We start from the raw sequence: 17,184 nt of genomic DNA on the forward strand, positions 1-17,184 counted from the left end.
AAACGTGGGACCACCTGGCCTGTCAGCTATGGCCTTGCCATGTGTTCTCTCCACCATGGCTACCTATCTCTGCTCCTCCTACCAGTTTGGATGAATGTTTCTTCTTTAACTCCTTTGTTATTGAACTTCCATACAGTTCGATTTTCTGGCAGTTCTCATTGTTTTTTATTTCTGAATTGGTTGTTATCCTTCTTTTGGTTGTGTGAGGAAGCAAAGTGAAAGCAAAGCAAAGCAAAGCAAAATCAGGCAAAAATCATTGCCAGATTTTAAGACAGTTGACCCTTGAACAATACAAGTTTGAACTGCACAGGTCTATATATGTGTGATTTTTTTTCAGTAAATACATTTTTCTTATGCTTTTCTTAATAACATTTTCTTTTTTCTAGATTACTTTATTGTAATACAGCATATTATACAAAATATGTGTTGATAAATTGTTTATGTTATTAGTAAGGCTTTTGATCAACAATAGGCTATTTGTAATTAGGTTTTAGGGGAGTCAAAAGTTACATGCATTGGGTGAAAAAGTTATTGAGATATATGGTGCCAGTTGGGTACTGGAAATACCAGGGTGAACACTTTGTAAAGTAAATGATTGTATAACCCCTCTGCTGTACCCCTGAAACTAATGCAAAATAATATTGAAAGTAAACTGTAATTGAAAAAAAATTAGATAAAAATTTATATGCAGAGTTTCAACTGTGCAGGAGGGTCGGCATCCATAACCCTTTTGTTGTTCAGGGGTCAGTTGCACTCTATGGCTAGTTATCAAGACATTGTGGTATTGGTAGAAGGATGGAAACATAGATTGGTGAAATCAAGAACCCAAAAATAGATTCACAAGTACAGTGAACTGATTTTTGACAAAGGTGCAAAACAATGTAATGGACAAAGAATAATCTTTTCAATAGTCAGTATTGGAGCATTTGGACATCTATAGGGGAAAATATGATTCTCAACCTAAACCTCACACCATAAAAAGTTAACTTAAAGTGGATCATAAACTTAAATGTGAATTGTGAAGTACAGACATGAGCAAAAGTAGGATTACTGTGTACAAATAAATAATATAGTAGTTAATATTAATATAAGAATAAACTCTGTTTTACATACTCACAACTATAAGGCTGCTTTTGCCCACTCCTGTACAAAACTTTTAGAATAAAATAGAAAATTCAGGACCTGACACTTCGTGAAGAGTTCTTAACATGACACCAAAAGCACAATCCCGAAAAGAAAAAGATCCATAAATTGGACTAAACCCAATTTAAAAACTTAGGGTCTGTGAAAGACCTTGTTAAGAGGATAAAGAACAAGGACAGAGTGGGAGAAAATATTTATCAACCACAAAGAACTCATATCTAGAATATATATAGGACTTCAAAATCAATCACTTAAAAAACAGACAATTAGGAAATGAGCAAAAGATTATAAATGCAAATGTCATATTAAACACATAAGCATGTGAGAAATGTCATTAACCATTAGGGAAACATCCTTAACTACTAGGGAAATGCAAATTAAAACCTTGGTGGTGAGCACTACACACCTTCTAGAACAGCTAAAATAACAGGGCTACAATACTTATACAAGGATCTGAGAATGCACAGAAACTGTATCTCATGCAAAGCTAGTCAGAATGTAAAATAGTATGGGCACTCTGGAGAACAGTTTGGTGTTTTCTTTCCTTCTTTTTTTTTTAGTTTCCCCTCGGGACATGCTTATTTATTTTAACGATTTTATTTATTTTTAGAGAGAGGGGAAGGGAGGGAAAGAAGTGTTGGTATAAGAGAGAAGCATTGATCAGTTGCCTCTTGCACGTGCCCTGACTAGGGACCCAACTTTCACCTTAGGCAAGTGCCCTGACTAGGTATCAAACCCATGACTCTTCAATCTACAGACAATGCCCAATTAACTGAGCCAGACCAGCCAGGGCAGTTTGGCAGTTTCTTAAAATACTAAATACAGATTTGCCTTATACTACCCAGGCATTGTACTCCTGGACATTTATCACAGAAAATTGCAATCTAAGGTCTACACAGAAATGTGTACAGATTTATTTGTAATAACCCCAAATTGGAGACAGCCCAAATGTCCTTCAGTAGGTAAGGGATTAACAAACTGTAGTATATTCTGACCATGGAATACTATTCAGCAATAAAGAAATAAACTATTGATATATTCACCAACTTGGATTGATCTTAGAGGACTTATGCTGAGTAAAAAAAGTTAATGTCAAAAGATTACATATTGTATGGTTCCATTTATATAGCATTCTTATTTTTACTTTAATATCCTCACTGGAGGATTATTTTTTTTCCACTGCTTTTAGGGAGAGAGGAAGAGGGTGGGGAGGGGTGGAGAGAGAGAGAGAGAGAGAGAGAGAGATTGAGAGAGATTGAGAGAGATTGATTGGTTGCCTCCCTTACTTGACCCTACCACGGTGGAACTCACAACCTAGGCATGGGCCCTGAACAAAAATCAAACCATAACCTTTCGGTCTACACAATGTTTCAGTGCTATGGCCACTTATATAGCATTCTTGAAATGATCAAAATGTAGAGATGGAGAACATGACTATAAAGGGGTTGCACAGAGGATCTTTGTAGTGATAAAACAGATCTGTCTGTGTCTTGATTGTGGTGGTTAACATGGATCTACATATGTGATAAAATTGCATATAGCTGCACAAGTACACATATAAATGAGTACCTATAAAACAGAAAACTGGAATAAGGTCTATAGGTTATACCACAGTCTTTCCAGGTATTTTAATTTGATAGCCTTCTTGAATTGGGTACTGGGCAGGGCACTGTGCTAGGTAGTGGGAATATGTGGTGAACATGACAGGGTCTCTGGCCACAAAGTGTTTTACCTTAAGAAAGAAGGCTGCACATGGGTGGAGGCCTGAGTGCTGCTGCTGCCCATGGGCTAGGTAGATCAAAATCTTGCCATAACAGTAAGTAGCATTTTAACAGAGGCCCCTAGTGTAGATGCAGCTCATTGTTTGGGAAGCTCTGCTGTAGAATACTTATGCTGGGGACTAGAGGGACGAGGAACAGAGTGTACTGGGAGGATCATAGGGAATACATGGAGCATCTTCCAGGACCATCAGTTATACTCAGAATTGAGGAGGTGGGAGGCTGGTTGTCTATATATTAAAATACAGATAGATAATGAAGTAGAATTTTAAGATGAGGTAAATTTTTAAGATAAAATAGGACTTTTCAAGGAGTTTGCACTTGATACTTTCATGGTGTTAATGAGAGTCAGTAAGTAAAAATAATAGAGAAGGATTGGTCCAGTCTAGCCACTTTATTTTATAGACAAGAAAACTGAGACCCCCATAAGTATAATGATTTGGCTGTTCTCTCAAGCTGTAGTAGCTTGGATACTAAAACATTTCTCAAATAGTAGGTTGTACTTCTCTATATGAATCACAGCCGGTCTATAGTCACATATGCTGATAGAGCTGGAGCAGACATAAAAACACATTTCTTTAGGCCCCTTTAGCCTCCCTGCATCCATTTTCTTTCATTTGCACCACATAATTTGATACCTACCTAAAAAGTCATGAAACTTTCTGACCTCTCTTGTTTTTTTGCTAAATTAGTTAACTCTTTAAGCCAGTTAACAGTTTTATCTATTTGTGTTTCAGAATGGTTTAATAGTTATTTGTCATTATGACAAAATTCCACCACAGCATAGAAATGTGATTATGAAAATTTTCTGAAAATCATTATATAAACAATGCTTGAACACTTGCCAATCTAAATTGTTATGACACTGTACTAGATACTATGAGAAATTTGAAGTAGAAACCATATTTTTCTGTTAGTCAAATTAGAAGGTGATACTATTTAAATGAGACTAATGAATCAGTATGAGATTTCTCAACTCTCTGAACCTAAATTGCTGGCTGTTTCTCTTCCCTTTGTTCACTCAAATGACATTCTTTGTGTCCCTCAGACACATTAGGGATACATTAGACATATACCCACCTTAGGGCATTCATTTTCTCTGTGCTTGGAACACTCTTAACCAAAATAACTATATGATTAACCTTCTCCAAGTCTTTCCTTAAATGTCACAGTCTCATTGAGGCCTCACCCTGACCACCCTATTTAGAATTGCAACCTGCTCACCTCCCCAGTACAACTTGACTCTGCTCTTTTTTTCTCATAGCATTTAATAATGTATAACATAATTTACTTAGTTGTTTTGCTTATTACTATCTCTTTTGTTATTTATTTATTTATTATTTTAAATTATATTTTCTTGATGATGCCATTATAGTTGTTCCAATTTTTCTCTTTGCCCCCATCTACTCAGCACCTCCAGCTCCCTTACACAGTTCCCACACCTTTGTTCATGTCCATTGGTCATGCATGTAAGTTCATTGGCTATTCCATTTCTTACAGTGTATTTTACATCCCCGTGGCTATTCTGTAACTATTAATTTGTGCTTCTTAAACCTCTTACCTCATCACCCATTCCCCCCAAACCCCTCTGCCACCAAAAGCTCTCTGTATCCGTGATTCTGTCTCTGTTCTTCTTGTTTGCTTAGTTTGTTTTTCTACATTCATTTGTTGATAGATGTGTATTTATTGCCATTTTATTGATCATAGTTTTGATTGTCTTTTTCTTAAATAAGTCCCTTTAACTTTTCACATAATAATGGTTTGGTGATGATGAACTCCTTTAGTTTTCTCTTGTCTGAGAAGCTCTTTATCTGCCCTTCCATTCTAAATGGTGGCTTTCCAGGGTAGAGCAATCTTGGCTGTAGGTCCCTGATTTTTATAACTTTCAAAATTTCTTGCCAATCCCTTTTAGCCTGCAAAGTTTCTTTTGAGAAATCAGCTGACAGTCTTATGGGAAAGCTCTTGTAGGTAACTAACTGCTTTTTTCTTGCTACTTTTAAGATTCTCTCTTTAACTTTGGCATTTTAACTATGATGTGTCCTGGAATGGTCCTCTTTGCATCCATCTTGTGTGCGACTCTGTGCGTCCTGGATTTGCATGTCTCTTTCCTTCACCAACTTACGGAAGTTTTCTTTCATTTTTTTTTCAAATCGATTTCCAATTTCTTGCTCTTTCTCTTCTCCTTCTGGCACCCCTATGATGCGAATATTGGAACACTTGAACTTGTCCCAGAGGCTGCTTACACTTTCCTCGTTTTTTTGGATTCTTTTTTCTTCTTGTTCTTCAGATTGGTTGTTTTTTGCTTCATTGTGTTCTATATCATTGATTTGATTCTTGGCTTCATCCACTCTCTTGTTGATTCTCTGTAAATTGTTCTTTATTTCAATTAGCCAGTTGTTTCTGACTGGATCTTTTTTATGCTGTTGAGGTCCTTGAGCATCCTTATAAGGAATGTTTTTGAACATTCCTTGAGCAGTGTTTTGAATTCTGCATCTGATAGATTGCTTATCTCCATTTTGTTTAGTTCTTTTTCTAGAGTTTTGATCTGTTCTTTCATTTGGGCCATGTTTCTTAGTCTCATCATTTTGGCAGCCTCCATGTGCGTGTTTGTATGTAGAGCTGTTAACATGGCCTAATGTAGTAGGTGTCCTATAGGGTCCAGTGGCACAGCCTCTCCATTACCCAAGTGGGTACTAAAGATGTGCCCTCCATGTGGGCTGTATACACCCTCCTCTTGTAGTTTGTCCTTGATTGCTGTTGGCAGGTCAATGGGAGGGATTATCCCAGGCCAATCAGCTACAAGGGTGGGCTGTTACCACTGACCACCAACCCCCTCCCTCTGTGGAGTATCACCTGTGCAGGGGTAGGGTGGTGGTGCTCCAATGTGGTCTGTAGCTGTTCACTCTGTGTGCCATGTCCTGGAGTTTCCCCGAGGGTGCTGGTCAAGTTCAGTCCCCACCTGAGTTTTGCCTGGGGCCACTCTGCGTAAGCTATAAAGCAATCTGAAATGACTGCTACCTGTGCTAGGCTTAGAGATTCCCAGGTGAAGCCAAGCTGTGAATCTAGGCTGGCTGCTGCTAGTGCAGGCCTGGGGCCACCCTGAGGCTGGCTGTTGTTTATTCCAAAGGATTTAGGAAGTTGTGAAGCATGAGCCAAGACCAGCCATTCTTATGGAAAAGCCATTGTTAACAGCTGTAAGTTGGGTGGGACAGAGCCTCAGTGCATCTCCATGGTGGGGCCAACAGTGTTAGCCAGGTTGTTGGAGTCTCAGATGTGGCACCTACCTGCCAGTTCTGTGGCTCTGCTAGAGGACAGTTCAGAATAGGGACAGTAGCCTCTGCCTGCCTTTCTGCTTGGGAGAAAGCTGCCCACCAGCTCTTGCCTTGATGGCAGACACTTCAGTTCCTCCTCATATGTCACTGGTACCTTTCAAGCTGCAGCCCCAAAGCTGGAGCTCAGAGGAAGTGTGTCTTGAGTAAGTTTGCATGTGAGTTCTTTAAGAGGAACTGCTTGGGACTCCAGAGGTTTCTTCGACCAACTCATTCTCTGCTGGGTTTTACAGCCATATGTTATGGGGTCGTCTTGGTACTGGAACCCTGGGCTGGGGGTCGGGAGCTGGTGTGGGGCTGGGATCCTTCACTCCTAAGATATCCCTCCCAAATTTTTATCCACTTACATGGTTTGGGACCAGCCTGTTCCACGTCTCCGTGTCTTCATCCCTCTTACCAGTCTGGGTGGATGTGGCTTTTTAATTCCGTAGTTGTTGGACTTCCATTCAAGTTGATTTCTGATAGTTCTGAGTGATGATTGTACTATATTTAATTTGTAATTTTGATGTGGTTGTGCGAGGAGGTGAGCGTTGTTTATGCCTCCATCTTGAGCAGAAGTGATCACTATCTCCCTTTTCCAGATGGTGATCTCCACAGGAGTATGGATCATTCCAACTGACTAGAACAGAAGTAGAAGGTAGTTATTTAGTGAATATCTGGTGGACATTCTTTGCATGTGTCTGTGGAGGTTTGGATGCAAGAAAAGTAACATTCTTTGCCCCCACTCTCTCTACCTTAGTTTTTTAGGCTCTGTCTATCCTAGAAGGAGAGATTCTGAGATTCAAATAGAATGATGAGATGCTTACTGATTGTATTAACCTGAAGCTCACTATGTCTTATTTCATACAGTCTATGAAAGAGAAGGTATCCATGTTCTACACTACATTAATGAATTTTACCTATTTTGTAAGGATACTGCCAGCTGTTCTTTCCATTGCAGACATTCTTGAGAATAGATTAAAGAGGCCCTTTTCATTTTGGAGATGTATAAAAGCAGAATTGACATTGTTCTCTGAATTTTAGGGACTTGAAATCATGATGGATTGAAAGAGGTTGAAGTGATTAAAGACAGTCAAGTTATTATTCAGAAAAGTTTGAACTTACTGGATGATTCCAAAACAACATATGTTTATACTTTGTTAGGAAGTCCATGGTTGCTTGTACCTGGGAAATGCTTCATTTAGTATGTTTTTCATTCTCACTACTACTGCCTGGTTCAGTACTCATCACCTCTTGATTAAACTTTTAGTGCATGAGTGTATTGTCTTCCTTCTCATTTCAGTCTATCCTGTATATCGCTAGTAGTTATTTTCTTTAAAAGCAAATGTTTGTCATTGAGGTTGCGTGTTCCTCTGACATAACACACAGACCCTTCAGAGTTTGGCCTGAACATGGTTTGGAAAAACCTTTCTCATCTACCTAGATTTTCAGCCTTTTTGAATTTGCCGGTACTTCATGATCTACCATTTCCTTTTACTCCTCTTTATGTGTGCTCCTTCTGCTGGAATTTATCTTTTCCTTCACCTATGTTGCAAAGCCTGCTTATCTCACTAGGCCCATTCCATTCAGTCAGGCATCAGTTGGTCAGCTTTCTTCCCACAACGCAATGCGATAAGGCACTGGGAGTTATAATTTAATATAATTTTTTTCTTTTAAAAGGTTTTAAACAAATAATGTTTATGTCCCTGTTGCCTGGTTCCTAAGATATAATCGTTGACTGAAAATTCTATATGAATTCCTAAGGTATTAAATGTAAAGAACATACCATCATGAATTCATCTGACCAAACGGCTTAGGGATCCCTTCCTTTCTTCCCTGCCATGGAGCCATCCCTTCTTCAGCCTGGAAGGCACCACCATCTGAGGCCGCAGATATATAGAATAAGGATGGGGTGATGGGTATCTCCTGTCACTGTCTGCTCCCAGCTTTAGTTTCATAAATACAGTGATAGGACTCCTATTCCTAGTTGCTTGGTCTCTATAGCCTTATTATTGTACTTATATGTTGGTTTACAACACATGCCTCTGCCCCCCGCATTCAGGCCTATGTAGGACTCTGGAGGCTGTACTTTGGTGTTGTAACGGAGACTTTCAAAGGCCCCCAACATTTCTTGTTTACAAACTGCCCCTTGGGGCCAGTGTCTGAGCTGATTCTGGGGAACTAGACAAGGAAGAGGACCACTGCTCACAGTCTCCCTAGCCTTTGTAAACCAAAGTTCTGCCATTCCTACCAGCCCAGTCTTACTGCTGCTTTTTTTTCTCTCCTTTGGGTATGTGCACTATTTGGGGAGCAGGTTTTTCTATGCAAGAGCCACTTTTTATAAGTGGTAAGTTGAGGTTTTTTAGGGAGCACTATTTGGTGCCTCCTCCCTTATTATCTTTCCTCAATCTCTGCAAGCGACTCTGGCTCCCATCATCTCCTGGGATGGCAGAGTGCTGCCACCCCATAAAGTGTTGTTTTTTGGTGGTTAAAAAAACAACAACACAACAGACCATCACAGTGGGGGCTCCATCAAAAGAGGCTATATTTAAAAAATAGGTCACAGGCTGGATCTTCAAGGAAGTTTGTGTGACAGAGATGAAGATGGCAATCATACCTGAGGTGTGATTGTTTGAGGTTTGTGTGACAGAGATGAAGATGGCAGTCATACCTGAGGTGAAGAACAATGTGAAAAGCAATGCAAGGAACAACTCAGGGTATGTGGAAAGGATGGTAAAGGAACCAACTTGGATGTATCCAAGAGAGACCATGTCTTGTGGGCAGTGTGTAATCTCATAAGTCTCACAAACCTAGGTCTTCTCCTTGCCCAATTTATTTTCATTAGTCTTGATCTCTGCCTTGGTGTAACCTGTTGAGGGTTTTTATGATGAACGTGAGTCCTCCATCCTATTTGACATGGTAGACTTTGCAAAAGGAGATGTCTTTATAACAATGATAAACTAGGTGAAACTGGAGAAGGGTTTTTTTTTTTTTTTTTAAGCTTATTGTGACAGTATTGAAAGAGGAAGCAAATCTGTATTGTCAGCTCAGGCCACAGCTAGTCATTTCTTGACAGATGAAACCATTTCTCAGAAAACATGTGTTTGAGGGTGGGAGGTGAAGGAATCTTCATCAGAAATTTGTTTAATTTTTATACAACTTATAAGGCACAGTTGTATTTGGGTCTGCATTTCTTCATGCACTCAGTGATAAGAATTAAGGGTATGTTCTAGATAGTTTTGCTCTTGGTGTTATTAGATGTTGAGAAATAAGATTTCCTGTGAAGTGTGGTTTGTTGCTTTTGTGGTGTATCATCCAATATGATTTGAACTATCTTCACTTTTCTCCCTTTGCTGGATCCTTTAAAAGATAGGAAACAGGAAGATAACCATATACTTAAATAATGATAAAATACTGTGGGCCTTGGGACTTATGTGTAGCCCAGAGATTATAGGCCTGTGTATTTTGGTAATTTCATTTCAGAGGTTCCTGGGCAGAATAAACAATAGGATAGAAGAAAGCATGTAACTGTGTGTGGGGGGGTGTTATTTATTTATTTTTCCTTTATTTTTTTCTAATTCAGGAGGCGCAAGTTTGGTTTGGAAAGAACAGTTCACAGATTTGGGGCTGACTGATAGTAATGGGGCAGGGAAAGCAGACATTTGACTCCCCAGTTGTAAGGGGATGACAGTGTCCACTCTCACAGATATTTTAAACCATACATTATGTGACTTATTTGGAGAAGAGGTACTGTTCCTTTTTGTTATCTTTGTTAGAGACTATAAATCATAAAGTCACAATTTCTCCTAAAAAAGGTTTGTCAAATGTGTGTACTTAATGTCTTTGTAGATAGCTTTAAAGTTATGTTTAATACCTGAATCTCTCATGCTTTTTCTCTACATAGATTCTCTTCTGAGTCAAAAAGTTATATATACTTTTAAGTTTTTATTAATCTCCTTAATAGAACATAAGAATTAAAATAAATATCTAATGATGTAGGTATATTTCAAAACTTTGTTTTTAATCAGTCCTGAAGAAAAAATACAGGTTTAGCCAACACCAATGGAAAGTTATAAATAGTCATACAGTTTTCCAAAGGATTGCCTTCTTTTTTTTTGTCTTCTCTAACGGAATATTTTCTAAAGAAAAATTTTCTCTTTGCTTCTGCTGACTCTATATCAATAAATGTTAGAGGGAAGCAGGGCCACTGCCTGGAGCCAGGCTCTGCAGGACTCTGGGTACCTTTCAGGTAGCCCCTGCTTCCTCCCATTGGTCAGACACTTGAGGATCTAAGGAATAGATCTGTGCTTTAATGGTGTGTGATTCTGGTGTTTTTAATGAATTGAAGTGACTCCCCGGTGTAGATTCTAAAGCTAGAGAAAAAATAACAGTCCTGAGGGGAGGGGGTCAAGTACCTAAAAAATTTTAAAAAGGCCACTGAAGGTCTTTCTCTGGGACTTTTTCCCTCCAAAGCTGTGGAAGGTTCTGGGATGGAGACATGCAGGGTAACCAAATTCCCAGCACCCTCAAGAGGAACCTTCCCAGTTTTTATGGATTCTTGCTTCCGTTGGCCAAATTGGTTTTGTTGTTGTGCAATACATATGATTAACCTTTGGGGTTTGTATTCTTTTTGTGATTACAACATGTGGGAATGCTTTCCTTTGGTGTTATATTTTAGTGGATCTTCAATTTTAGAAATCGTGTAATATTCTAAAAGTGTGCATTATTCTCCTGATGTTTGTTATCTAGGAGATAACATGGTCTCTATTTTTTATTAATTAGGTAGTGGACCTTTCTGCTATCTCGCATAATATAACAGTTAAAAGGTGACTAAACTGTTAAAAAAAAAAGTGACTTTAAAAAAAGTGCTTGCTGACATCATCTTTCCGAGAACACTTGTATAAGTGATTTACTATAACAAGATTTTAGTTTTTCCTGTTGGCAAATGACATGTAATATTTACAAAGGTCTTGGGTTCAGTCCAGCAAAAACATCTTAAATAAATTGATGTGTGAAACTAAAGCTATTTAATGCTTTCTTTCATGTGGACATACTGTAAATAGTTTTTTTAGCTTAAAAATAGGAAGAGAATGGATGTTTAGTATAGATTTCTTTGGAAACAGTTTATAATAGAATATATCCTCCAGAGTGAAAGATCAAATATGTATTCAGTTTATAATTCAGTTATAGGCTTCTGACCATTGTATATTTAGGATTCTAAATTAATGTTAATTTTGTTCTTATCCCTGTGTCACGCTTCTGTTCCTTTCCCATTCAAATGATACAAGGTAATGTTTTGTACTCAACACATAAATTAGCTTAAATTCTAAATCTGTGAGATTTTTTACTTTTAAAAACTAGAATTATACCTAAATTATTATAACACAACCTAAGTAATGAAGCATCTTTAGTTGTCTTTGAAAGAATTGGAATATTGCAACTGTATTTGGATATTTTTAGCATTATTCTGAATATAGTTGAGTGCTAAAAATTATTTAAATATACAGTAGACCCCTTTTCTGTGATTTCAGTTACTTATGGTCAAACTTGTTCTGAAAATATTAAATGGACAATTCTAGAAAGAAGCTGTTCATAAGTTTTAAATTGTGTGCCCTCTTGAGTAGCTTAATGAAATTCCATCCATTTCATTCCACCTGGGACAGACTCATCCCTTTTTCCAGCATCTCCACACTGTAAATGCTATCTGTCCTTCAGTCATTTGGTAGCCCTACTGGTCATCTGAGAGACACCACATTCACATAACTTTTATTACAGTATATAATTTTTCTATTTTATTATTAGTTATTATTGTTAATCTCTTACTGTGCCTAATTTATCATTTAAACTTTATCATAGGTATGTATAAGAAAAAACATAGCATAGAGAGGGTTCAGTACTAGCTTCAGTTTCAGGCATCCACTGGGGGCTTGCAGTATATTCCCAGCAGATAATTGGGGACTACAGTAGTTGAATGCAGGTCTATTAAGGAATGAAGAAAATAAGATGTAGTTACTGTGGAAATCTAGTCTCATCTATTTGAGGCCACTCCCCATCCCCCCACATTTTTTCTGGTAGGCAGCCCTATCAGGTTGTAGGCACCAAGAATCTAAGTGTTTCTTCTACTTTTAGGAAGGCAGGTGTTTATTCTTTTTACTGTGTTTTACATTTTGGACAATTTTTCTAGTTATAATAGTTAATCTACAAACAAAAGTTCTTCCCTTCCAACACCACAGTAACAAACAGAAGAATTACATTTTTGTATTTCCATTATTATTATTTTTTAAGATTTTATTTATTTACCTTTATAGAGAGGGGGAGGGAGAGAGATAGAGAGGGAGAGAAACAGCAATGTGCTGTACTTCCTTTAAAAAAAAGGAATGATTTGCCCTGGCTGCTATGGCTCAGTGGATTGAGAGCCAGCCTGCAAACCAAGGGGTCACAGGTTCGATTCCCAGTCTAGGGCACATACCTGGTTTGTACGCCAGATCTCCAGTAGGAGATGCACGAGAGGCAACCACACATTGATTTTCTCTCCTTTTCCTTCTCCCTCCCTTTCCCTCTCTAAAAATAAATAAATAACTTTTTTTTAAGTTAAAAAAATTAAAATTAAAAAAAGGAATAACTTGATATTGACTCTACTTCCCTGTGGTACTAATTTGTTTGTCCTTTGTTTTGTTTCTCTGTCATTTTATTATTTTTAAAATTTTATTTTTTCATTACAGTTCACATTCAATATTATTTTGTGCTGTTTCAGGTATACAGCACAGTAGTTAGATAGTCACATATTTTATAAAATGTTCCCCCTGATATTTCCAGTACCACTTGGCACTATACATAGCTATTACAATGTTATTGACTATATTTCCTATAATGTATTTTACATCCCCATGACTGTTTTGTAACTACCAATTTGTATTTTAAGTTAATTTTTTATTGTATTTTTTCCATTACCATTTATCCCTCCTATACCCCCTTCCACATCCACCTAACCTTTCCCCTCAACCCCCCACCAATTTGTACTTCTTAATCCCTTCACCCTTTTCACCTATTCCCCTAACCTTCCTCTGCTCTGGCAACCATCAGTCTGTTCTTTGTACCTATTAGTCTGTTTCTATTTTGTTTGTTTGTTTTGTTCTTTAGATACCACATATAAGTGAAATCATATGGTATTTGTCTTTCTGTGACTTATTTCACTTAGCATAATACCCTCTAGATCAGTGATTTTCAACCCTTCTTATCTCATGGCACACACAAACTAATACTAAAATTCTGTGGCACACCAAAAAATATATATTTTTGCCAGTCTGACAAAATAAAATAGGTGTAATCTTCATTCATTCACACTGGACGTCAGTTGCTGTGTTGGCTGTTGTCATTTTTATATTTGACAATCTAAGGGAAAAGAGGTCAGTGCCCTGATAAAATAATCAGGAATTGGCATGTTTTAAAAATTCTTACAGCACACCAATTGAAAACTGCCACTCTAGGTCCATCATGCTGTTGCAAATGGTAAGATTTCATTCTTTTTATTATAGCCAAGTAATATTCCATTATGTATATGAGGTCTGTCCAGAAAAAATCCAGCCATTGTTAATGTAACAAGAATGGTTTGTGCGACATCATTGTAACCTGGCAGCCAAGGAGAGTAGACTGGAATGTGCGTGTGTGAACAACGATGACTTCACTGTACAAGTCAGTGGGGGTGGTAGATGCTATTGAGTTAGCATGTGTATTGTGTGGCTGTCACATTCAAAATGACTGTGCAAGTAGAGCAATGAATCTGCAACAAATTTTGCCTTGAGCTTGAACATTCGTCCATGGAAACCATTTGGATGATTCAGAAGGCTGCAGCTATGGGCAGCTAGTGATTGGCAGCTTCATCACAACCATGCATCTGCTCATGTATCACGTCTCTTGCAGTTTTTTGGCAAAACATCAAGTCACCCAGGTAACTCAGCCCCCTACAGCCCAGATGTGGCACCCTGTGACTTTTGGCTTTTCCCAAAACTAAAATCACCTTTGAAAGGGAAGAGATTTCAGACCATCAATGAGATTCAGGAAAATATGATGGGGTAGCTAATGGCAACTGGGAGAACTGTGTTAGGTCCCATGGTGCCTACTTTGAAGGGGACTGAAGCATCATTGTCCTGTGTACAGTGTTTCTGGTATCTTGTGTCGTCTTCAATAAACATCTGTACTTTTCATATTACTTGGCTGGATACCTTCTGGACAGACCTCATTGTATATACTATCTCTTCTTTATCCACTCCTGTATTTGTGGACACTTGCATTGCTTCCATATTTGGGCTATTGTAAATGACACTGCAGTGACTTTAGGAGTGTATATATTTTTTCATATTAGTGTTTTAGATTTCTTCAGATATATACCCTGACTCGGAATCACTTAGTCATAAGGTGGTTCTGTTTTTAATTTTCTGATGAATCTTTGCACTGATTTTCATAGTGACTGCACATTCTACATTCCCACCAACACTGCTTAAGGGTTCCCTTTTGTCTACGTCTTTACCAATGCTTGTTGCTTATGGATTTATTGATGATAGCTATTCTGACAGGTGCGAGGTTGATAATCTCATTGTGGCTTAAATTAACATTTCTCTGACAATTAGATGTTGAACGTCTTTATATGTCTGATGACCACCTGTATGTTCTCTTGGGAGAAGTGTCCATTCAGGCTCTCTGCCCATTTTTTAAATTGGATTGTTAGTTTTTTGGTGCTAAGGATTATGAGTTCTTTACAAATTTTGGATGTTAACTCTTACCAGATACATCATTGGTGAACATCTTCTCCCACTGAGTAGGTTGTCTTTTTGTTTTGTTGATGGTTTCCTTTGCTGTGCAAAACTTTTTTATTTGCTGTATTCCCATTTGTTTATTTTTTTTCTTTTGTTTCTCTTGCTCAAGGAGATATAGCAGAAAAAATATTCCTAAGAGAAATGTCTGAGATTTTACTCCCTATATTTTCTTCTAGAATTTTAATGGTTTCAAGTCTTAACATTTAAGTCTTTACTTCATTGTGACTTTATTCTTATATAGTAAAACAAGGTGGGCTAGTTTCTTTTCTTTTTTTTTTTTTTTTTGCATGTATCTCCAATTTTACCAACAGCATTTATTGAATATACTGTCTTTACTCCATTGTACTTTCTTGCCTCCTTTGTCAAATATTAATTGACCATATAGGTGTGGGTTTATTTCTGGGATCTCTATTTTGTTCCATTGATCTGTAATATTTGTCTGTTTTTATGCTAGAATGATGCTATTTTGATTACTGTTGCCTTATAGTATATAGTTTGATACTAAGTAACATGATATCTCCAACTTTGTTTTTCTTTTTCAAGAATTCTCTGGCTATTCATGGTCTTTTATGGTTCCATATAAATTTGTGCATTATTTGTTCTAGTTCTGTGAAATATGCCATTGGTGTTTTGATAGGAATTGCATTGAATCTATAGATTGATTTGAGTAATATGGAAATTTTAATGATATTAATTCTTCTTATCCATGAGCATGGTACATGCTTTCTTTTATTTGTATCTTCTTCAGTGTCTTATAACTTTTTAAGTATAGGTCTTTTACCTTCTTGGTTAAATTTATTCAGAGGTATTTGATGTATTTGTAAATAGGATTATTTGCTTAGTTTTACTTTCTGATAATTCATTATGGTGTATAAAAATGTAATCAATTTTTAATACATATTTTGTATCTTGGTACTTTACTGAATTCATTTATCAGTTCTAGTACTATTTTTGTGGAATCTTTAGGGTTCTTTTCTTTTCATTTTATAAATAAATACCTAGAATATTAATGGCAAGGTTGAAGTGACAGTTATGGCTTATCATTCTCTTTTTCAGATGATCACAGTCGTGTTAAACTGCAAAATGCTGAAAATGATTATATTAATGCCAGCTTAGTTGATATAGAAGAGGCGCAAAGGAGTTACATCTTAACACAGGCAAGTGGTGTTATGTGGAGCAGATATCTGGCAATGCAGTTTTTGTGATTGGTCTACTTTAAAATATAGCTAAAAGAATGTTTTGACTTTTTAGAAATGAAATGCTATTTTATTTTTTTACTGTTTCTTAATGAGTTGTAGAAATTACAGTATTTTTCAGCTTTGTATATTTAAAATAAAAGTAAAGTTAATTTTAATGTTATACATTCTGTAAAGGAAAAAATTTTAATGAAATGGCTCAGGCCAGTTCTTTCAGGCAAATAATCTTCTTTGCTTTATACTTGATACAAAGCCTTTGTTAATCTTCCGTTTCTCTTCAGATAACCTGCATGATAACCAGAGACCCTTTGAAAAGTTCTTCTGTACTCCTCTTGCTAGCACAGGGTTTTCCTACTCATGGCCCACTGACTGCATGTGGCCCAGGATGGCTATGAATGTGGTCCAACACAAAATCATAAATTTACTTAAAACATTGTGAGACTTTTTTTGTTTTCGTTAGTATTTGTGTATTTAATGTATAGCCCAAGACAACTCTTCTTCCGGAGTGGCCCAGAGATTCCAAAAGCTTGGACACCCCTAAGTATGGACATGCTCTAGGCGGTGGTCTGGCCTTTCTTCAGGGAAGAGTGGGGATGCTGAGACCAGGTGCCCATAGGACTGGCTGGGGAAAGAACAGACAGCCTGGCAGCTAGTTCTCTTTGGTATTCTGCCTGATTACTTCTTGGCACATTGGCCAGTACTGCTTTTCTTTTATTCTGTGATAACAGAAATTATTTTGGTTTATCTGCACCAACCACCCTTTATTTATCGAATAACAGAGACCATTTTAACAGTAATGTAATTACCTCTAGTTAATGATTTTTAAAATTCCAAAGATAGGTTGTACATTCATAATACTAAGATTTTTAAAAACTCTATTTGGATCAGAATGTGGTAAAAAGATGTTAAAATGAATGTAGCTATAATATGTTAGACTATTTCTAAT

General features: G+C 37.2%; 1 protein-coding gene across 4 annotated transcripts in view; it reads left to right on the forward strand.

Moving 5' to 3' along the window:
* PTPN2 (protein tyrosine phosphatase non-receptor type 2) overlaps positions 1-17,184 on the forward strand; it is a 137,964-nt gene that overhangs the window by 64,317 nt on the left and 56,463 nt on the right. For all 4 annotated transcript variants that reach the window (XM_045187778.2, XM_024580254.3, XM_024580255.3 and 1 more), the window contains exon 3: positions 16,099-16,199. In XM_045187778.2, coding sequence (XP_045043713.2) covers positions 16,099-16,199 — 101 coding nt within the window. The remainder of the gene's footprint in view (positions 1-16,098; positions 16,200-17,184) is intronic.

Source organism: Desmodus rotundus, chromosome 10 (assembly GCF_022682495.2).
Source record: "Desmodus rotundus isolate HL8 chromosome 10, HLdesRot8A.1, whole genome shotgun sequence".
Taxonomy (NCBI): domain Eukaryota; kingdom Metazoa; phylum Chordata; class Mammalia; order Chiroptera; family Phyllostomidae; genus Desmodus; species Desmodus rotundus.